The sequence below is a fragment of the Agelaius tricolor genome, unplaced genomic scaffold, assembly GCF_023055355.1.
Source record: "Agelaius tricolor isolate 1412-34295 unplaced genomic scaffold, bAgeTri1.0.p SCAF_1, whole genome shotgun sequence".
NCBI lineage: Eukaryota > Metazoa > Chordata > Aves > Passeriformes > Icteridae > Agelaius > Agelaius tricolor.
Genome location: NW_027269261.1, coordinates 35,508,826 through 35,532,527, shown reverse-complemented (window position 1 = coordinate 35,532,527; position 23,702 = coordinate 35,508,826). Strand labels below are relative to the sequence as shown.

The 23,702-nt window shown below is 36.0% G+C and overlaps 1 protein-coding gene across 2 annotated transcripts in view; it reads right to left on the bottom strand.

Annotated features, from left to right (window-relative positions):
• The window catches only part of CRIM1 (cysteine rich transmembrane BMP regulator 1), a 175,881-nt gene that overhangs the window by 73,229 nt on the left and 78,950 nt on the right, over window positions 1–23,702 (bottom strand). For both annotated transcript variants that reach the window (XM_071429511.1, XM_071429520.1), the window contains 2 exons: window positions 20,612–20,854; window positions 13,886–14,006 (listed from right to left, as the gene is read on the bottom strand). In XM_071429511.1, coding sequence (XP_071285612.1) covers window positions 13,886–14,006; window positions 20,612–20,854 — 364 coding nt within the window. The remainder of the gene's footprint in view (window positions 1–13,885; window positions 14,007–20,611; window positions 20,855–23,702) is intronic.

Genomic DNA, 23,702 nt, shown 5'->3' with positions numbered 1-23,702 from the left:
CAATCTGTAAGTGGTATTAAAAGCCCAAACAAAAATTGAAGTTTCATTTAAATAGCCCTGTATTAAACATCCTGATGATTCTCATTTTCCTCTGGGAAAATAGGTAAATCAAACTTCCTGAAAATTTAGAGAAAATAGAACACATTCAGATAATAGTTGTCGATCTTGATTTTCCAAGTTTCATGAGCTGAAATTACCACTCTTAGTTCTACTGCCTTCACAACAAGCTTTCTCAGAAGTATCATCTTTGTTTTTGTCTCATATTCCTTCTAACTCATAGAACTGCAATATTAAATTATTAGATTAATAACTTGTACTTTCCCGCTCATTTTTTCCCAGTAAACTCAAGCTCAAAAAAAACCCAAACAAGAACCAAAATACAAAACTAAACCACAACTAACTATGAATCACCACTTTAAATAACTTAAGATAGGACAATCGTCCATAAAAAGGGATGAAAGAGATATTTAAAAGATTGGTGAGAGTCAACATTTTTTTTCTCCAGAAAAGACTCCCTCTGATTTAGAGTAATGAAAGTTTCATATATGCACAGTGCAAGCAAACAAAACCTCAACACTCCAAAATTTTATAAATTGACCTCCCATTTGGTTAAAACATAATCCATGCATAAGAGAATGTCAAAGTAGAAAATTATCTCAGATGGACTTTAAATAGGCTTCATTCTTTTCAGCCAGCACTGCTAGGAAAACCTTTGACCATTGTCCAGGCTATTAGCATGGAAAACATTGTTTTGGAGACAGAAGTCTGTCAGAAAGAAACCCAAGGAACTCTGGTAGCTGAGCATGGCTGTCACACTGCCAAAACAACATCTGGAAATCTGGAATAAGTGATCCCATTCTCAGCAAGAGAGCAAGATGAGCTTAATAGAACTAGATTTTTCTGAAGTGCCTTTTGGAGTGGAGGGATGGATGGAGCAGCCCAGGTCTGTGCTCTGCCACAGGCTGCTATCCACCTGTGTATATCTTACCCTTGGTAATGGAACATTATGTTTGAGGAAGTTCAGCAGGTCAGTTTGAGTCAAGCCTGTTGACAGTGGCCATGGTCCCTGTCAGGCCAATTTCTCTAAAATTCAGCCGTTCAGACTGCTCAGTAAGGCACCAGGCTGGTCCTGAGCTGCTGCCCCCGTAACCGCAGCTTGCCCAAGGAAAGCAGTCCCAGCAGAAGCTGCTACAAGGAAACCTGCCCCAAGAGAAGCCTGCCCTGTGGGGCACCTTCTCCCCACACATGGCCTGCAGTGACACCGCTGCAACTTCAGATGGCATTGTGCCATCCAAGAGTTCTGGCATTAAAGGGAAGGCAGTACTTGAGGTACCAGGAAGCTGGCACCCAGTGCCTGCCCCTGACGCACCTTATTAGCAAAGGCTGCAAGGAAACAAGCCCCTTGGCATGTTATTACCATAACAGCACTCAAGTCAAACCAAGAACATGTCCTTTTAACAAGGAAGAACAGTCCTGTACCAGGGTACAACATTACTTTACAAGAGGGCCCAGAAAGACATCAGAAGAATCAAACAGCAATGTAAGAGCCTTTATGGCACTTGAGAGGGTGGTGGCATGGTCTGGAAGGAACCAGGAATCCTGAGGAAGAGGTTTGGTGCACTAAAATTTTGCAAATATAAAATCAACATGACTGATAAATGGAATTATCTGCAGTTCTTCAGGCTAAAAAAACAAACAAAAAACCAAAAAACCCCAACCCAACACCAAAAAATCATCACCCCAAGAAAAACCCACCCAACAACAGTAATTGTATAAATTTTAAAAACTGAGCAAGGCAAACTTCAGTATATAAAGAAGCAGAAATGAGATGAGGTACCGTCAACCAATGCTTTACAGATTGAGGAAGGTGAGTCCTTCAGTAATATAAATGGCCTCATTTTTAAAATCAGTTTTTAAAGTTCTTCAGAAGATAAGTAAGCTTAGTTTAGTTTATGTTTGAGGTGTGTTGGTGGTGGGGTTGTTTTGGTTTGATTTTTGTTGTTTGGGTTTTTTTAAAATATAATCGCTTAGCTCTTTTCTTTATGTCCCCAAAAGTGCAAAAAGGAAAAGGTAGAAGATAAAAAAAAAAATCAAATTGAATACTTGTAAATGACAACTTTTACTTCAAATCCAATTATCTTGGTTCATTTACTTCTGTTATTCAACAGATTTAAAGAGAGAAGGGCTTGCTTAGCCTCAGAAAAGCTGTTTTGATGGTAGGATCAAAAGAGTTCTCCAGGCACAAGACATAATGGCTATGAAAATAAGAACAGGCACCCTGGAAAAAAAGATTTAGTACCAGTGAATGGGAGGGTTGAAGCAGGGGTGTATTGACAAGAGAGATATTTATTTTGAGGATCAAAACAAAATTAAAGTCTAAAGCATTGAGACTAGAGAAAAGCATTCCTGAAACATACATTACATTCCTGTGGAGATTTTATCACAGACCTTTTTTTTCTCCCCCTTGCAGCAATCTAGTACAATTTGCATTAGCATTATTAACACTTATATTAGTAGATAAAACTTGCACAGATGTGGTAATGATATAAGCACTTAAGGATACAGTGAAATCAGCAATTTTCAGAAGAGCATTTTCAAAGCTTGACAGTGGCAAAGGAAAGTTTAATTCCAAGACTCCGGCTACCATCAAGCACATGATATAAGTGATGATGATACAGCAAAATTAAATATTGACACAGCAATCTCATGAAATGATGGAATAATTATTTCCATGTTATTCACACCTGAATCCACAAGGTGAGTTAAGCAGAGAGGACAAAGCCACTGCCTGCACTGCAGGAAAAGCCAAAGCCATTGGGACACCATCATACATGAATTTCAACTAGAATTTTCCCAAGTCAGACAGACAGGAGAGTTTTTGCTCAAAAATTCAGTATCACTATTTCATGAATATTTGGTTTTAAAGATAGTATTCAGAAAATCAGTATAGAAAATATTTTTTCTTTTCATGGAAATCAAAGATCAATAATAAACCTCTAAAGAGAGATGACAAAAATTGTGGAAGCTGCATATAACACTTACTATGAGACTGTTTGCTAATGCTCAGAAGTTTTACATCACTGCTATATAAAAAGACTCATATGGAAGTTCTTCCTATTTTAATTTTTCAGGGGGTTTACTTGTTGGGAAATCAAAGTTAGTGTCCTCCCAAGCAAGAATTCCTTTTTAAAATCCAGATATTGTTAGAGACACCCAACATAACAGTGAATTTTTCCATGAGTATAGTAAATTCTATACACAGAGAGCTTTTAAATATTAAAAAAGTCAACTATCTAGTTTTTAATTAAAGATACCATGAAAGGGAACAATTTTTGTGCATCTTTTGCATATTATTAGCATTAGGAGATAGCAAACAGATGCTAAGCAAGGGAAGTTGTCATAAAAATCGGCATTCACATCAAGTTGATTCCAAAGCTGATTAGGATCTAAAGAGTTCATCTGACTAAAAAACTTCCTTTCATCCTTTGACCAATATAAATCAACTCCTCTGTTTCCCTGAGGGCCGAGACAGAAGAAGAGGATAGACACAAAAGAGTGATGCCAGAGATGCAGCAGGCATACAACCAGTGACCAAACACACTGACTTTTCAAGTGTCCTGATTTTTTTCAAGTACACAAATATATGTATTGAATTCATCAGTAGAGGACATAAAATACAACATAAACTAGTTCAACCCTGTATTTTTCTCACATTTTGCCATAGCAGCAGGTGTTTTTTTCTGTTGATGGAATCTATGGTTTTTACCACTGTGTACCTCAGCTACTCTTTTTTTAGGTTTATCAGCTTCACCCTTCAAATCTAAAAATAAGGTACTATTTAAGATTTCAGTTTTCTGATACTATGAAAAGCTATTTCTTTTCTTATTCAACTACTGTTTAATGAGGAATTATAAATATCTCATCCTCTTACAAATAAAACACAATTCCTGAGGACTTCTGGGCAAAAATTACTTACAGATGATAGTTTTATAAGTAATTCATAAACTTCCATGTTCCTGTAACCCCAAATTTTCTTACTCCTGAATGACATATTTCTCTACAACTAAGCCATCAGAGATCGCTTTGCCATAAGCAAAGAAAAAAACACCTGAAAACCAACAAAAAAGCAAAAAAACCCAAAAACCTCCCCAAAATTCATTACTGTTTAATTTCATTGACTATTTAATTTCATGACCATTTTCTCCTCTTTGCAAGAAAAAAAACCTGAAACCCTAATAATTATTTCATGTTTAGTTTTTCCATGCCATTCATGCTATAAATACCTTTCTCAAATCCCTGAAGGCAATTCTGTACAAGTTTAGAGAAGGTAAAAAAAAAATGGTTTGTGTTGGAAAGGAACCTTTAAAAGTTGTCTAGTCCAGTCCCACCCTGGCACTGATCAGGGACATCTTCAACTACATCACGTTGCTCAGAGTCCCCATTTGACCTGATCTTGAATAAAATGAAGACCAAAATTTGCTCTAAAATCTTAGTGGTTTTGAGACCAAACAACGCTACTCAATTAATGAGACCCTTTCAGTGTAGCAGAAACCATACATGCAAGAACTGTAACGCTTTTGTAGAAACCAGACTGAAATTCACCAATGACATTTCAAAGAACAGCAGTGAGAAACCACTTTTCATTTTAAAATGGTCCACAATCTTCAGTTCCACTTCTTAATTATTCAATAATTTGAGAAGGAAGAAAGAAGCAGAATTTGTGGCTACTGAATTCTGACATGACATTTCCCTCTATTTTCTAGAGGAAATGCCATTTCACACTCTTCATACAACCTCTGTAATGTTGATATTATCATCTGCTCCAAGTACCATTGGAAAGTGCTGGGGAATTCTCGTATCTACTTTGCTTTTCAAATGCAAACATCCAAATTATAATTCTATTGCATTATTATGTACGTGGGTCTCCCTAGACATCTGTGCACTTGCGAGACTGAGGGCAACAGTCAGACATTATTGATCTCTGTGATACAAACAGAAATTTGCCCGTTCAAGTAAGAAATTATTCTCAACTAAATCACTTATTCAATTTCCAAACAAGCTAATGGCTGATTAAGTAGAATAAATGACAGAAAACACAGTGGGAAGTCTCAGGAGAAAGAGGAAAAACAATACTCAGTGTGATCAAGGTACACACTAATTGTACCAACAAGTGAAAACAAAAATTGAAACAGAGAGACATATCTACCAGCTTATTAAAAGCTGAAAGAGTTCGAACACCAGCTTGCTTATAAAGAATGGAAACAAACCAAATTCTATAGACACTACCACCTCATTCTAATTTCAAGCATAAAACACCACCTAAAAGTAGATACAATTAGGAATCACTTTAATTTATCTGGCTTAAAATTTCTTTCCAAGTTTCACAGTGGAGGAGTAAATATACCATTAACTCAGCACATAGTCAGATTAGAGTACTACAGATATTTTTCCATAAAAAAGAAACTGCTTGCATAGCTATCACTGATACTTCCTCCCTCAGTGTAAATGTTTTTTGGGGTTTTTTTTTTGTTTGTTTTGCTCTTGGGAAATGTGTTCTTCCTTTAGGTGGCATTGTCTTTCAGGTTTTCCAATTCAGTATTTCCTAGAACCTGGTGGAAGAGCGCAGATGTGTATTTTTAACAGATAATACAGGCACAAACCGCTGATCTTATAAAAGACACAAGCAGGGACCTCTGTAATTACAATGTCTTACAGCTTCTTCTGCAAAAGATTTACAGGCTATTTCTTCTGCAAACGTTCTCATGTTTCCTCTCCTTGTCTGAGGTCTCTGACACTCAGGAGTCAGCCATCGGGCTCCAGAAATGCCTCGTGTTTCAAGAGCTTCTGTTCAAGTTTTATACTGAGATGGCTTTAAAGAAACAACCAACCAACATATCATCTTTTCCTCATTTCTGTACTTCAGGAAAATATGGTTGCTGGCCAAAACAACCCACATGGTGAGGCTCAACGCCAAGGCAGCAATAACTACCATCACACTGAGAACACATGGGAATTCCTGAGGCAGCTGTAGTAGGGAAGAAGGGGAATGCTTGAACTCTTGAGTTCAGCAATTCATTACCTCTCCTGGAAGACATCAGGAGAAGACAGACATGAAACATGGGTCACCTAGAAAGGTTACACACCATCACAGTTATCCTTGCATTTTGTGGATATTCAGTACAGTACAGTCTGTAAGCAGGACTGAATATCTCAGCAGAGCTGAATGAAGCAAAATGGTTTTCCTGTGAAAAATATTCACCCTTTCCTAACTTCTGAGGATTTTAAAGACTAGAATGAAAATGCCTAAACACCTCTTTCCAGATATTATGAAACTTCCAAAAGATTGCAGTGTTCTATTCATCAACCATTAAACAAAAGCCTACTGCCTGAATGGAACACGGGATGGGTTCAGCTGTCATCAATGTAGAGCTTTCTTTCAACATAAACCTACCTCTTTGATAAGGAGCAGAGTCTCCAATTAAACACCAAGTGTTGCACTGCCACGGTACTGACGCACTTGAGATGGCAAAGTGGTCTGCTGGAGCTAAAGTGTGGGAGAAACAACCTGAGCAAGTGGGCCAGGATTAGAAACCAGAATTTCTGAGAAGCTCATGACAGAACTGAAGGCATAAAAAAGCTTCTGCAGAGTCCTTAAAACAGACCTTTGATCCAGCTACCCAGGTTGCTCAGTAGCCAATCCCTGAATAGAAGTCTCAGGAAGATACAGGTCTTGGATCCATGATTGGTCTTACCAGTTCCAGCTGAACCTTCCTCTAGCAAAAACTTGAATCCACAACCATTTTCTCTTGGATACCAATTCTTGAGGATAGGAAGGGTGGAGGAGAAGGATTAAAAATTCTAGATCAAATACATACAAGGGAGACTTCTGTATCAGCAGAAGTTGTTTAAGAGAGGTTACTGGTACAGGGGAGGGGAAAATGACGAAAAAGTTACACTTGCTGGAAAATCATGACTGTCCTCTGAAGAAAGTTGAAGGGATCCAAGTGGTGAATGCTGTATGGAACACTAAAACATTTTCATGAAATGAAGGTCTTCCAAAGACAGGAAGACCTCAGAAAATCTAGACAAAAGTGAGACACACAAGGAACGACATAGAGAAGATCTGAAACAACCAAAAAGCTAAGAAGAATGAACAGAACAGGTGCACAATACCCTTCATACTAAATGGGATAGCTGCAAAGTTAAGCAGGGACTCAGAGGCCACCTCTACAGATGCTGCCAGAATAAAAACATTATCCAACTACCTGTGTATGGGTGCTCTCAAATACAATGCCAATATATTTGATAATAGCTTAAAAGGGAACTTACAACAGTAAACTTCCCAGTTACAATTCTGGTGACTGCCACAGAATGAGATGAAAAGAAATATCATATGTGATATGTGAAATATCTTTGCTGATTTATGTGTTGCTGGCACTAGGTTGCCTAGACACTGGTGTAACATGAAATACACAACACTGCTAATGCTGTGACAGGTTGTGGACACAATATATGATACAATAACAACATGTACAAGTGCCATAAAAGCAGATAAAGTACAGTCAAAGCAATTTCTTACGGAACAAAGTCATCTAGGAGGATTAAAGGTCATGGAATCATAGAACAGCTGCCATGTGTAGGGAGAACTTCCACTAGACCAGGCTGCTCAAAGCCCCATCCAAGATGGCCTTGAACACTTCCAGGGAAGGGACATCTACTTGTTCTCTGGGAAACTTGTTCCAGTGTTTTACCACACTCATGGTGAAAAATTTCTTCCTAATATCCAACTTGAATCTACCCTCTTTCAGTTTAAAACCATTATCCCTTGCCCTATCACTACACTAATACTACATAAATTTAAATGCTCTCTAGAGAGATGTGATTTTTGCATAATCATCTGCCACAGGACCCTTGTTTCAATTCACTTACATGAAAAGACAGCATGTCTTTTAATGTGTCTATAGGTTTTCTGAAAATACAGGTGAAACTGCTAATGGTGAATTTCTCAAGTGATATCTCTATTGTGTTCAAGACAACATAAGTTTTTATTAGAAACAAAAGATTAAAAGTAATAAAATAGGTAATTTCTTCCTTTGAAACCAAAACCAATTCAGCAATGGTAAACACAAATTTTAAAGCTAGATTGCTAATCTAGATTGCTATTTAGCCTTAACGCCTTTAGAACTGATAAATAATGCACATTCACGTTAAAAATATTTTAGTACAGGACAGATAAAAAAGAGCATTCTCTTAAGAAGATTCTTGAAGTGAAGTACATTTTTGTAGATTTACTCTCCTTCCTACAATGCTATAAATTGAAAGGCAATTAAACATGATAGAAAATTCTATTCTAGCTCTGTTTCAAGTTATATTCCATTTCTATCCAGATATAGCTTAAATAAAACTTATCTAAAAAACTATTTCCTACTAAATCAAGGTATTACTAATTTTCATGAACTGTATAAAAATGAAAATATTTAAAAATTTGGGGTGGGGGAAAGAACTGGGCTGTTTTCTAAGTAAATCTTTAATGCACATATTAATTGTCCCTCTGACCCTCCAATGGGGCTGAGTAGATGATGAAAATGTAAAATAAAATTTGATCATCCAGAGACTTAGCACTTGGGTTTGCTGACCAAGCACACTTTACTTCTTTACCATACTTCAGGCCAAATGGTGGCACTGCCATTCACAGCAGCCCCAGATTGAGACATTTTAGCCACATAGAAGGGAAAAATGACAGGGCAAAGACTATTAAACAAGGAAAAAGGAATTCTATGACTAATTCATTTAAGATTTTTTTCAGACGTTTTCTTCTAAACAATACAAATATAATCCTACTCCTTCATGCTACTAGAGCCAACTGAGAGGTCTGCATTTGTAATGCCATTCAGCTATCTGTAACTAAGTGATAGTGAAATGGTCCAATTCAAGGTGTCTTCATTTGCTCATCCATCAAGCCCAAGCCTTTTGGGCTCCAATCTTGCAAGACTGCATCTGTGAAAAGCTTTTAATCACTTTTTTGGCATATAAAATTTACCTGCTCCTGCTATGCTTAGCTTACAATTGCTTTATCTACTCCTCATCCCACCACATCATTCTTGAAACTGGCTTTTTTTTTTAAAGCTAGGATTCAGGCAGAAAATAAAGTACTGGAAATTTTGATAGATAAACATATATCAATTATTCCTGAACTTTTTCAAATTTACAACATATTAAGGGTTATGGCATGAACTTTTTTAAGAAGCATGTGAAGCAAACTTACTACTGGGATTTAGTGAACATACTAATCCTGGATGCTTCTCTCCTCTCAGAAGAATTCTACTACATCCTACATTATCAGCAAGATATTCAACCCAGCATGCATATGCTGCAAGAGTTCCTCTCAGGAGCTAAAGGACAATGATGATGACTCACTGAGACTGGGTCCCTCCCAAAATCTGAGGAAGGTGTGGGAAATGTCCTTCAATGGTAAGTAGTTTGGGGAAGGGGATACATTTCCATTTTATAAAGTAAACCCTGTGAGACAATATTAATTAAAAAATCCTAGTTGTTTTTCATTTGTTTGTTTTTTTTAAAGCTAGAATCCAATTAAAAAAAAAAAGGACTAGCGACGATGGAAGACAGAAATTGAAAAGGAAGGCACTCTGATGGTCAAGTTTTTAAGGCAAGCTTAGTATCTTCAGAAGACCAAATCAGATTGCAGCAACATTGGTTGCTTCTAGCTATAATTACATCCTTTAATGCTTAATTCAATCCTCTATCAGTTTTCCCACTATTTTTCTCAGAACTGATAACAAGACAACCAGATTTAATTACTTAGGTTTTGTTCTTTTTCATATTGGCACAGTGCTAACATCTCACTGCTCTCAACGGAGTTTTCTTGGTTATCTGGTTTTATTAAAAGACCGACCAAGAATAGCTGAGGGCAGGGGGAGGAGTGAGTGTGTGTGTGTGAAATATCTCTGAGAACAGAGCACTGAATGAATCTTGAAATTACCAAATCTGTAACATGTCCAAGTGATATATAAGATGATAGCACAGAAGCATGGGTATAAAATAGTAGCAAGAAGCAGAGACCTAATAAAGACTAAACTTCCAAATTATTCTGACAACAGTCACAAAGAAAAAAAAAGATAATCCAAAAATATTAGGCGCAAAGCTATCCAAACAGGCCATATAGTAAAAATCTTATGAAACATGCACAAAACTATGTGAGCAATAAAAATATAAGCAGTTTATAATCATTGTCCTGTTCAATTTTTCACAGATAAAAATATAAAACAGATTTTGATAAAGATTTTTACACTTAAAAATAAATTCCTAAAGGAATCTGTAAATTTGAAAAAACTTCATTTACAACAGGAAAAACTGGGAACATTCGAAGAGAAGAGATTCTGTAAAGCTGATATTGACACATTCAACTTTCTAATAGAAGACCACAAACCTACATTAAAAAAACTACAGTAATGTTTTCTGTAAGAGCTCTAATACATTTTTGTTCAACAACCTCCTTGGAAAAGCAAGCATCTTTACCAAGACCAGAGACAGACTGTTCTAAGTTTTCCTAACATAATAGCTGCTTTCCTGTTTTCCAAACATTTAGCTTTCCTAACATAATTGCTGGAAATTTCAGATAAGTGTCTCATAACAGCCTGATGAAAGCTGAAGCAACTGGTATTTTGATGTTGATGCCAAATCAGTATGTTTTGTTCTGTTTGAACCACTGCATTAGAAATCACCGTGACACTAAATGTAACCTCTGAGTGCAAGAACAAGAATTTATGTTTACAAGATGTTTACTATCCCCACTTTTCCCCGGGCATTGCTCAAGGAGTTTTCATTGTTATGAGTACGCATTCAAGAGTTTGCTCACAAAAGAAATGCCTATTTATCATCAGATTTAAGGATCTCCATTTTCCCAGCATATTATGTACAAGGAACACGCCAAGAACAAGAGGTGCAGCAGAAGTCAATCTACTCCTACTGTATGTAATTATCAACTACTTGTTAACCAGCTCAGTGACATGTCATCCGTCCCTAACCAGGGCACTCTCCTCTAATTGCTTTCTGGTTCTGTTTGTATGACACTTTTATTTCAGTGGCAGTAAATGAAACAGACAATCATAATTTCTTCAAAGAGTTCATAGTCTTAAAAACACAATTTCATGAAGTCTAACTGTCTGTCTAAAGTCCATGACCTTATAGAACAATGTCTCTGCTTATAATAAATTATTCTCTGCTTTTAATAAATGTACACCAAAAAAAATACAGTGCCACTTCTTTTGAAATTAATTCTAACAATGAAAAAGAGATGTGATATGCAATTAGGAGATTCTAAACTGAATCTCAGAAAAGGCAATGTTGATATTTCATCATTCATAATATTTTATTAGGAAATTTTGAAATTAGGGAAAACCATCCTGTTTTCCTACCACAGACTCATTCATCCATAAATTGGCACTTTTTTCCCGTAATTTTAGCATGCAAGTCTCATAGAGACCCTTCAAATATAAAGAGTGTCTCCTCAAATCTGAGGAAACACTGAACTTGAAGTCAACTGGCCCAATTTTCATGTTCCATGTAACTGCACTTTGTTATTATTTCTTTTCTATTACCCCCATGTCTGTGTTCCTTTATTCCTCCCTTCAAATAAAATCTTTACTTACAGCACATAAATGATGACTATGCCACTGTCTTCTTTAAGAAGCACAGTAGTCTATGAAAATCAAAATAACTAAATATATTTCTAGCAGGCACACAACATGTAAAGCTGCTATCAGATTCAGTTCTTCTTCTTTCTTTCTCACCTATTCCATAAAAAAATTTATTATTGCTTTGGCTGATTTAAGGCAATCCAAATAGCAACCCACTTAATAACAATATACATCAACGTAGACTGAGCCATGAAATTAAAAAATAATGGAGGAGTACAAGACATCTACAGTTGTTTCTACCTGCCCGCAGACATACTAGGTTATGCTAATTGTGGAGGTATTTTGCAGTTTTATACATCAAGGAGGGCAGAGGTATTAACACAAAACCCCCTTCAGATCCTAAGGCTCCAGGAGCTAAGTACTCCTCTATCCTAGCTCTGACCTCTTGTTAAACTCTGATCCCAGGAATGTGCAACGACTGATTTCAAAGAGGTTTCAGGAATCCACAATTATCTAGTAATTCACATGCTGTAAGCCTGCTTGTACAGTTGGGATCTTTGTGCACAGGAGAAGGGAACAGTGCTTTCATCACTGACAAGGACACTTCAGTCACCGGTTGGCGCTCAGCAAACCGACTTTATTTTTAAACATTCTCAACAAATTAAAAAGATTCTTTCAAGAACGTGCTTGCTCTAGGTATTCTATTTAAGATCAGTTCACACACGTGTCCTAGAAAGAGAAGATATTTCAAACTGGTGATTTTTCTGAAGTAAATAAAGATTTATTTTCTTGGTAATCTGTATTTCCTGATAGAAGGAACATTGAAATTATCACTGACAAAGAATGAAGTGGGTATTTTTCATTTTCTTCACCCAAGCACTTGCAAACCACAAGTTATATTAGACTGCATAAAAATAGAACATAATTTTACTTTTGTGAAACAAAAATAATTCAGGTTATATATCACTTTTTAATCCAACAAGCTGAAACAAATCTAGAAGTAAAACTGTACCATTACTCTTTCTAATGTATCAATGTTATTAAATGTTAATCTAAACTCTAAATTTATGAAATATTAATCTGTGACTGCTTCTTTCACTTTATAATCTATCTTTCTGAATACAGTCCTTAGCAGCATTTTATTCTAGTTGTCTTGAACATGCTGAATTATATTTGCAACAATGGCAGTATGATGACTGTATAAAATCTGCAGACTCCTGCACAGTCCCAACTAGCCAGGTCAGCTCTGAACTAATACATCATTGCAGTTCCTAGGAATTTTACAGAAAATATGACACAGAATAAAGGGAGTATACTGAGAAGATGCCACAATAAATGTGCACCCAAAGGGTACCCAAAAGAGAACAACCTTGATTATGCCATCCTTGACTTTCTGAATTCTTTGCAACTTTTTTACTATTTATGCAAGGGGCTGAGAATATGACAACATTCTATGGCTGCAATGACCTTCCACTAAGTAAGCCAACCAGCGACATCTACAAGGAAAATTTTCTTTTTGGTGTAAAATCTTTTCATTCATGTTAATTTTTGCTTGAATATGTACTTATTTGGCATATGCATGAATTTGCTTGAATATGTATTTATTTGGCATATGCATGAATCAGGTTTTGGGAAATTTGTTGTAAAAACACCAACTCAAATAGCATTGCATGTGGAACAAAACCAACTTTAAAACTGTCTTATTTTTTTTAATCACAGTAAGTTATACCTGCTTGAACAACAACAGAAGTTAAAATGTAAGTAAGTACTTGAAATGTCTGTTCCCCTACAATTCCAGAGAGTTCCATCTTTCACTTTTTAAAGCAGTCATGCAAAAAATTAGACTTTTTCTTCTCCTTTAACTAGATGAGTTTTTCTAGCATGTCTTTTGTCATCTCCATCACTTAACTCCTTACCATCAAACACCTTCAAAAGTTAACTTTTGCAAAATTAATTGAATTAATTGAAAGCCAATCTAGAGACATGAACTCCTCCAATAATGTTAGCAGAAACCAATTTCATGCATCTGTCCTGTGAAGACCTTTTCTCTGCTTTGAAAATACAAGATTCTGCATTTCCACCAGACTGATATAACCTAGTTCATGTAGGTTATATTCATATTCAGTATCAGCATTTATTTTCACAGAAGTACACATTATTATCCTGTATTTACAGTGCGTGAATTGTCGAGAACAAGTTAAAAATGACTGAGCCATTGAGACACCAACCTTGTGGGCAGGGTGCAGCAGCCATCGGCCGTCAGCCTGACTTGGGTTTCATAGCTATCCAGGGGACAAACAACTTGCTGAACAGGAGGGCACTCGACTGTGCTGCAATCCACACTGAACACTACGGAGGAAGGGAAGAAGAACATTTCTTTTACTCAGGCTTTGGAAGCTTTCTGCAAATTACTTCCTCATAAGCAACCACTTATGCATCAGCTTTTAAGTCACAAAAATTATCCAAAGAATGTGTGCTTGCTAGGTAGCATGACAAAAAGCCTCCCTTTCTCTTTAAGATTCTACTTTTTAAAATTATTAGGAAGCAACTGAACTGATAATGGTTAATAAAAAAAATTACAGAAGTTAGACAGGCAACCTTACACAATCATTAAAAATGTGAATATTATTTAATAGAAGTACCCTTGTTATGGAAGAATATATATTCCCTACAGCTTTTAAAACAGTAAACAATTCATTGTTCAATTTTTAACTAATTAAAGTCTGTTTAAACAGCAAAATACTTGGGTTATAGGAAAAAAAAGGAGATACACTATAGATATATCTGTGCATGTTTAATGTACATTTTTAAAGACTATTTTATTAGGTTGTCTTGTTTGTATATTTATATATGGCAAAAATGAAATGCAAGTTAACAAATATTTCAGCATTAGTAAGATGAGGAATTCTACTTAACAAGAAAGACTGACTGACAGTTTTTAGAAAGCAAGAAATGTCTAGAAATCCAAAAGAAAAAAAACCCCAAACCAGGCTAAACATATATTTAATGTTCTAAGTTATACTCAGGAAATCTAAAACACATTTTGCTCTTATTTGGTCTTAAGTCTTCCATGTAACAAACATTACCAGCTCAGGTAATGTGTATCTTCTATGCCTTTTCATAATTATACTTAGAAAGTGCAGAATAAAACACGGTTCCCTCTCCAAGAAATGAGCTACTTTCTGATTGACCACGAAGGATGAACAGAATATTATCAGACTGCAAATTATGCAGCACAATATCCCTGATTACTGATTAAACTTCACTGCAATATTGACACTATCACAGCAGCTTACAGAACTACTAAAGCAGCTTGACAATGCTACCCACATTTTTTGCAAGAGCTCATAACCTTCAAAGGGCTATTTTTCCTCTTTTGATCCTACATTTTCCAAGCTTGATCCTCAGTGGTACACAGCAATAACTGACTCTGTCATCATGAGACATCAGTCTCAGAATCACATCTGCACTTCCTATCTCCACTGCAGTGGTTACAGTGTGATAGTACATGGCTCATTAACACTGAAAAGCAGCCCAGACTGTCTTTTTTAATCAAGTACAAACTTCAAAAACATTACAACCAAACCCCAAGTTAAGACTACTCAAAGTTTTTCTCTTTATCATTACATTATCAGATTAATCATAAAGCAGCCACAGTAGGACAGCACCTCTTAGAGGCTCCCAAGCCAGGCCCTGTAGATCTGGCTTCCCAGGATTATGCCCAGGTGGCTTTTCACTATCTCCATAGATGGAGAATCCACTATCTCTCTGGGAAAACTGTGTCAGTGACCAGCCACCCTCATTGTGAAAAAGTGCTTCTTGATGTTCAGAGGGAACCTCCTGTGCTTCTATTTGTATCTCTTGCATCCCTGGTCCTATGACTGGCACCACTGAAAAGAACCTGGCTCTGCTTTTACACCCCCTTCAGGTATATTGACGAGATCTTCCCTGAGCCTTCTCTTCTCCAGGTGGAACAGTCCCATCTCTCTCACAGCTGCCTCACAGGAAAGAGATGAAGACTGATAAGAAATGAAAAATATTTGAGAAAGGAAAAAAGTTCCTACTTTCTTTCAGATTTGAACAGGTTTCTCAAACTGGAAAAAGTATTGACAGAAACTTATAGATAAGCTGAAAATATTCTGAAGTTACAGAACAACCTGTAATTGGATTTTTCATTTCTTTAAAAGGTATCTCCCGATTAGCTGCACTACTGTCCTGAAAAATAAGACTGCAAACATTTGCCACTGACTGTTTAATTTTCTTTTCACATCCTACTGTGACTCCAATAATTAATGTATACATTTCATGAACAGTGTATTGTTATATATAATAACAGCTGTTATTATATATCTTATTCTAAACTCTTTTTTTGTCTCTCATAGAAACTTTAAGCTTTAAATACAATTTGACAAATCTGTCTTCTAGAACTCATGAGTTCCAGTTTCCTATCAGTGAAGATTCATCCAATCAACCTTTGCTCACAAGCCTTCAAGAATTCTCATATACACTGAATTTGTATATAGAAGCATCTGAGAGCACTTTTCTACAAGAAGGTAGCAGAAACCCTGCCATGGTTGCAGACCTTGACATATCTGCAGTCATGCTACCTCCTTTGTAGACAACAAAACCAAAGGTTTTGAAACTGCTAATGAAACCAGGTGAATAAAACTTTCTAGTAGAATAAGTTATCAAAGTATACTAAGTGTGTTATGTTCCACCTGACATATTTCAACTAATAAAATGGCTGGCTCTTCAACTAATACAATGTACAGTTTAGGGCAAGATCTAAATAAATACCTATGTATCTAATGGTGAAGGACCAAGTCAGTATTTGCATTTCTGATGAAACAGTGGCTCAGCACAGGCTAAAGCTTCAAAAGTTGCAAATTTCTGAGGGTTCAGTACAAGGATACACAGTCTGCTTTTACAGCGTGGAAGCATCACATGACATCCTCTGCTTTCAGTTCAGATGCATTTCAATGAACAGTGCAACACAACACAACTATAGATGATAATGGCAGTCACATTGTCTGCCATGGGAGAAGTAGAAAGGAAGTATCTCCCCATGACAAGGCTTTATCCTTTTTACATTCCATGAAACTCAGTACATATTACATACAACCACAGCATTCCTGGATCTTCAATGCAGCTATCTCACTGCCTGAACCACTTTCTTAAATGCCTTATACCAGGTATTTCCCAATATGGATCTCCACATTTGCTGATTTTTTTCCCCTTCCCTCAACTTCACTGCCAACTTAAAAGCCATTTCTCCAGCTTCATTAGAAAGGTATCTGTAATTCTTCCTCACTCTTTTTGTCTAATCCTTTCCCACTCCTATCTCAAGTTCTGTCAACATAAGCTTTCAACAAATCATTCAATAAAACAATGTAAGTACTATCCTGTAAGTAACAGAGGACAAAAGAAAAACATTATAGAATTCTATTTCTCTAAGCTCTGTATAAACACTTGACTTTGCCAACCCTTGTCCTTAGTGCAAGGCTGTATAAGCTCCAGATCTGATTTTCAATGCTGAAGCTGGATCAGGGTGGAGCACAAGCTCCTTCCCTGTGCATCGTTACATGGGACCTACTAAATCATGCTGCTGGTCTTGGACTTTCCATCAAACCTGACTGCACAGAATTCCCCAAAGAAATAAGGCAAACAATAACATTTTCTTTACAATTGTGTTGAAACCAGTATTTGGTAGAGGAAAAAAAAGAGTAATTTTCAGGCCATGCTGGAGATGAGTGAATGAAAGCTCTGCCAAAAAGACTTCTGAAAAAATGACAGATGAGTAGTCTCTTCAACACAGGTTATGTCTATCAAGACAGACATTTCCCAATGCTTTCCCAAAGATGTCAGAAACTAAAAGATGACACTCCATTGCACCATATGCAACAACAAAAGTTATCAAAAAATGTAAAACAAACATCTGTTGGACAACTTCCAAAGTAAACTATTTACCTTGCTTTATTCAGAAGTGACAGCTAGAGTTCCTATCAACGCTTCAGCAAAATACGTTTTAATTTAGATTTTAATTCAATCATATTTATAAAAACAAACACGATTTTAAAAATGTCCTTGTTCATAGTTCATATTCATAGCACATACACTCCCACAAATCTTGTTTTGGGTTATTTTTATTTTTGCTGTAAACACATTATGCAGTTCCATTTGAGATTGCTCATTCAAACTCTCTCTAAGAAAAAAAAATTGAAAATACATTTTGAGATATGTAATCCTCAGCTTAAAACTAAATTCAATACACATTGACTAAATTCCCTACTTGTGAATGGACAGTTACACACATCTTGTAGGAATAAGAGAGGTGTCTTATGGAACTAAACCACGGTTATCTCATCTCTGAGCTTTGCAACCACAGTAAAACAATGAGCATGACACACTTGTTCTCAGAAGGTGCTACAACTGTGGTGATATACTTGGTGAAGGAACAGGTAAGAACATTTAAAGCAAATTAATCTAGAGGTTAATAGACATGTGTGACTAAGCTACAAAGTTTCTTCGGTATTCATTTTAACTAAAAAACACCTTCAATTATATTCCTAAAGTAAAAGGGGCAGAAGAGGAAGTGGACCTCAAAATGAATTATTTTATTTTTATTCTAATATTTAGTGTTGAGGAAACACTTTATCTTCCTTTCAGTAACTCTATTGCCAATCACAGCACTTGCACATACGCAGTTCTCAGCAGAAGGTTCCCAACTCAAATGCCAGAGTTAACTACAGAGCAGTGATATTTTTTTAAAAAACAGAAATAAACACAATTTATGCTTTAATTGCACAAGACCTTTATCTTGGCATACAGCAGCATTGCTGTCATAGGAAGTAGTCCTCCCAGCTTAATTTCCACCAGAAAGCCCTTGCTGGTGCAAAACCCCTATTGAGGCTAGTTATACAGACATGGAGGTGCAGGAAGAGTGTTCTGGAAGCATTGCTCACAGAACTAAAGTTTTTAGGTCTGTGGCAAATAATGGAAACATATTTTTCTCTGTTAATGTCACGTTAACTCCATAGATTTGCTGACACATTCAGTAAAACTGATGACAGCAGCCCCACAAGAGTCTCTGCATGAACACCAACCTCCCAGGCCTTATTCTGTTCATTACCCATATTTTTCTAGCAACATGGCATTTCAGTAACAATTCATATAGTTTAGTTCCTCTCTAACTCTTCTTGCCTACAATTCTTCAGGATACCAAGTCAAACTCCAAAGATGCAGGGTTTATTACCAGGTCTCTCAATTTCTAAGCCCCCTTTGCAAAGCTCTAAGTTCCCCTTAAATCCCAGTAAGTTTCTTTCCTTCCCCAATCTCTTCAAAGCCTCTGCTCTTCCACCCTCCTAACACACACCTTCATTTTTCCAGTCCCATGTACCTTCACATCTTACAACTCCCTACAGCAAAAAAAAACCAACAAACTTCTTCAGAAAACAATACAGACAGAGTTACATAAATTCACTAACGTGATAGAAAATCATATTCAATTTGAAGATTCTGTAAAACTAGTGAGTTGAAAACAGCTTTCAAGAAGTAATTTCCATGGGAAAGTCTGGATGGACTTATTTGCCAACTACAAGATGGGAATTCAAATAGTATTTGGGAGGACATGATCAGAAATAAAATTTCTTTTGAAAATGATAAATAATCCAAAGTCAACAAGACAAAATTCATTACAGGCATAATTGAAGTAGGAAGAAGAAAGCATAATTCCTTATAGGAGGAATTAAAATGTACAAATGTAACAGTTCAGTAGTGGTCATACTACAGAAAGATCCTGGCATCACAGCAGTACACCAACTAGAAATACCTCTTGTAAAACAGTTACAATCTTATTTAAAGTTTTGCATGAGAAATGAAAGGCAATTATTCTAAAGTTTTTAGTGTTGATGAAGAGTCTCCCAAAATCTTAGTCTGCTTTTGGATACCACATGTTAAAGTGCTGATTAATGGAAAAACCTTCTAGAAAGGAAACATAACCAGGGAGGAGTAAAGCAAGACCATGTCACAAGAAATTACAGCTACTTATAGATTAAAGAAGCCCACGGTTGACAAAATGTTCCAGGGCAAAAAATTATAGCAAAAATTTGTTCACCAACTACTCAGGACAGGGTACAAAAAAGTTTGTTTAAATTTCCACACAGATTTGCACTGAATATTAGGGAAATTAGGGAAAAAAACATAAAGAGAAACACTAGATAATAGAAAGACTGTACAATCTTCTTTTTTGGAAGATTTAAGAAAATGTTAAACAAGCATAGGAAAGGCACTGTTTAAGCACACTTGAAATATAGCACTGTTTGCATATAATGTTTTGGATTATACTGTTTTATATGCTTGCTTTCGGTCCTCTGTTTTGACTATTTATTTTACCAAAGCCCAGATCAAAGAGTGAATTACATCTTCCACTTCACTTGGAATAATAAATCACTAGAAAGGGTGATTTGTGTTCTCATGAAATGGAAGATGAATAAATACTGAAACCTTTTTTTAGTATGCCCACATAATCCTTTCACTCTGCAGTTTTTAAGGGCCAGCACTTAATCTAGAGAGATCTTGAAACAGAAATCCTACTTCCCTGTTCATACACAATATATTCTTACTATGAAAAACCTATGTATAATCTAATCAATATATAAAGCATGTCACTTGCACTAGTGGCATTCACAGAAATGTAGTGTTCTCAATAAGTTACTTTTCCCTTGCTATTCAGTTTAAATTAATGTCTAAAGAAAGAAAAAAGAGAAATTTACCATAATATTTTTATCCTGTGGTTTTTTTTAACGGGTATTGCCTACATATAATAATTAACTTTCAAGAATAATCAGAAGAATTTAGAAGCTCTATAGGCTTTACTGGATGAAATTGTATAGATTATTTTGCTTGTCAGACAGAAAAAATTAAAAAATGGGAAAAGAAATTGTATCTACTTTTACCTGGCTTGCATTCATAGAGATCACAGCACTCTCCTGGCTTTCCTGATGCCTTAGAAACCAATATATTCAAATAGCCAGGCTGGCAAACCTTCCTCAAGCAGCCTGCAGGATTACACACACAACGGCTTGGGAGTGGGCAGCATTCACCAGGAGGTGCATAGCCTTCAATCAAGATGGAATCTTCTGGACATCGAGGAGAAAACTGGACCTCACAGCGAGCCTTGGAGCAATCAGGTTTCTCTTCTGAAAGGGAGAGAAAAATCATCATGCCATACGTGTCAATAAAGCACTGAAGTTGTGAAGATAAACTCAGATAAAAGCTCCCTCTCTTCTCCCTGCCCCCAAAACAATAAAAAAGAAAAGGAAACAGTTGCTGCTGAACTGATTAGCAACAATTACCAAATATCCTTTAAAAACTATAGTTATTTGCAAGATGCTAGTGTCTTACAAAATATTTCACAAAATTTCTAATTTGTGCGATGTGAGTGATGGCTGAACCCACACAGTCTCAAGTAGAGCTGTGAACTTACATTTGGCCAGGATGTTAAGAAACAACTTGTCATATTATGTCAGCCCTGATGTTCACACCTATTCCTTCAGTTTCCTAAGACCTTCCATTATGGACTGATTTAAATGCTTGATTTATTAACCTGAATTGAGCTCTCACATATTCAAAAAACAAGTTAAAAGTTCAATAGCTAACAAATTTGAATACTTTGGCAGAAGAGGATTTTTCCTGTACACACTCCCAATGTTCACATTAGAAGTGGTGTTCCTACATACTTCAGCAGCTTGAATACTAAGAGATAAGAGGTTTGACTATGGTGATGATGAGGTTTGTTGATGGTCCTTATGCATCCCTTCTAACTCAGGATATTCTATGATTCCTTCACGTACAAGTACTTCATGTTTTTTCTTAAAACCATCAAAGATTACTAACCTAAATGTGTTACTAGATAGCATTATAGCTCTTTTCTTACAGTTAAAAATCCTCCTATTTTCATCTATCTTTAAAACAGCCTTGACTAGATATGTTTCCCAGAACTTTAAATAATATTTTTAAAACCAAGGGGTTTTTTTCAAACCTACCCTTATGTTTAGGTTCTTATCTGCTTTATTAAACACATTGTTCAGACAGAACATTACTGGTTACAGAGGCTCACTGCAGAGAGCTGTATAAATAATACATAACGTACTAGTCTCAGTATTATATTGATAGTCTGTAGTTTATGCATGTAATAAAAGGCGTGACACTCAAGCTTTTAAAATTATTTTCGTTTTCCACTGCATGTTTACTCAACATGCACAGAGAAGTGATAGAACTGTTGCAGAAGCAGCCCTTAAAGCACATACTCATGATAGGCACTTGATAGACCACTTGTTCTCATGATGACCCTTAAATTCCCACTTTATGTGCCCTAGCATTATGCATCCAGTGACCGTCCAATTTCCATGACTAATAGATAATCCCATCCTCATGCAATCTCTCTCATGAAAATATTTGGGATTATAAGTACTTTAAAAAGTTGACCTGCTCTTTTTCACTTGACTGCATTTACACACATACACGTATCTATATAAGTCCTTAAGGACTGTTCATATAATTCAATATAAATAAAATTTGAGCAATGCAATTGGTCAAATACATTAAAAACTATTTTTGATCAATTTGGCTAACTCTCCAAAAGGCAAGGTTTGTCAGAAATGCACATCTAACTGTTTGAATCCAAACTATTCAGACTCTAGATGTATCATTTTTGAAAACCAATGCAAAGCCTGCTGCTGGAGTTGGTAAGATCACCCAGCAATGATATGAAAACAAGGACATGTCACTATAAATATGTAAGAAGCATCACAGGCAATAGAAGAGAGAAATTTAAAATAGAGAACCATGACAAGTACTTTTGTATGAAATATTCACTCAGTGTTTTGCAGTTATTTTTGATAGTCTGTTCCATGTTAGAGTATTGTGCTTAATGGAGTTAAAAGTTACAGACTGTGACAGGACTCATATAAAGCCAGCACCATTTTCAGAGAAAATGATTTAAACATAACCACCACCTCACAAAAGACATGTTTATGTTTTAATACCAGGTAATATAACACCAGTGGGTATTTATAAACCAAAGGTTTTCTTCTTAATCCAGCATCACTATTACTTTTTTACTTCAGAGTCCCAAAAAATGAACAGAAAAAACCCTACTATAATAACTTCCTATTAATACTCATGTAAATATTGTGTTTCCAAATTACATCTCAAACCACGTACATGTTGAAACATTCCTCTCCCAATACACAAATGCAACTGAGCAACAGGAAAGGCAAACATATTCAACCAAGCTGTATCAAGCAACAGACAATTATCTTTCAGCTTCCCAAACTCTAGCCCCCCAGCATATCAAAATCAGGTTAAGAAAATTTTTACAGACTATGTCACGATTTGTGTCTTGATTAGATACTGTTTTTCTTTATTGAAAGCAGCTACTGACTAAAACAATGTGTGGTGAGCAGTATATTAAATGTTTCCTTGAACATCATCTTTATCTAAAACATGAAAAAGCAGCAGCTCCAGGTGCAGCATTCCTACTTGTTAGTTAAATCATTAATCAGCTAGCATCATGCTAGTGTAACTGCTCTCCAAGTCCAGAATTCACTGCAATGGAAGAAGATGGGAGTTCTGTTTTACTGCATTTCAGTAAAAGCTGATGTGGGCTCCTCATTTTGACACCAAGTTTGGATAAAAGACATTATTTCTAAGTAACCATTCAGAAAAGTTTCAAGGTTTTTCCTCTTGCTATCTCAGCAAATGACAAAATCTTCTCTATCCACCAAGATCCATTACACTAAACTAGCTCTACCTTTTCATTACTTCGTCGAGGAAGGCATCGAAATTTAATCTGTTCTCAAAATAAATTATAAACATTAATACAGCCATAAATGTCATTACTTTAGCAGAATTCCTGATTTAATTCCAATATATACAGCTATTTAAGATTTCATCAAACAAGAACTGTTTAATAGCTCTTTTTTCCTTTATTAACCAACATTTCTGCCCGTTACAAAAGGAACATTAAAAAAAAACTCATGTAAG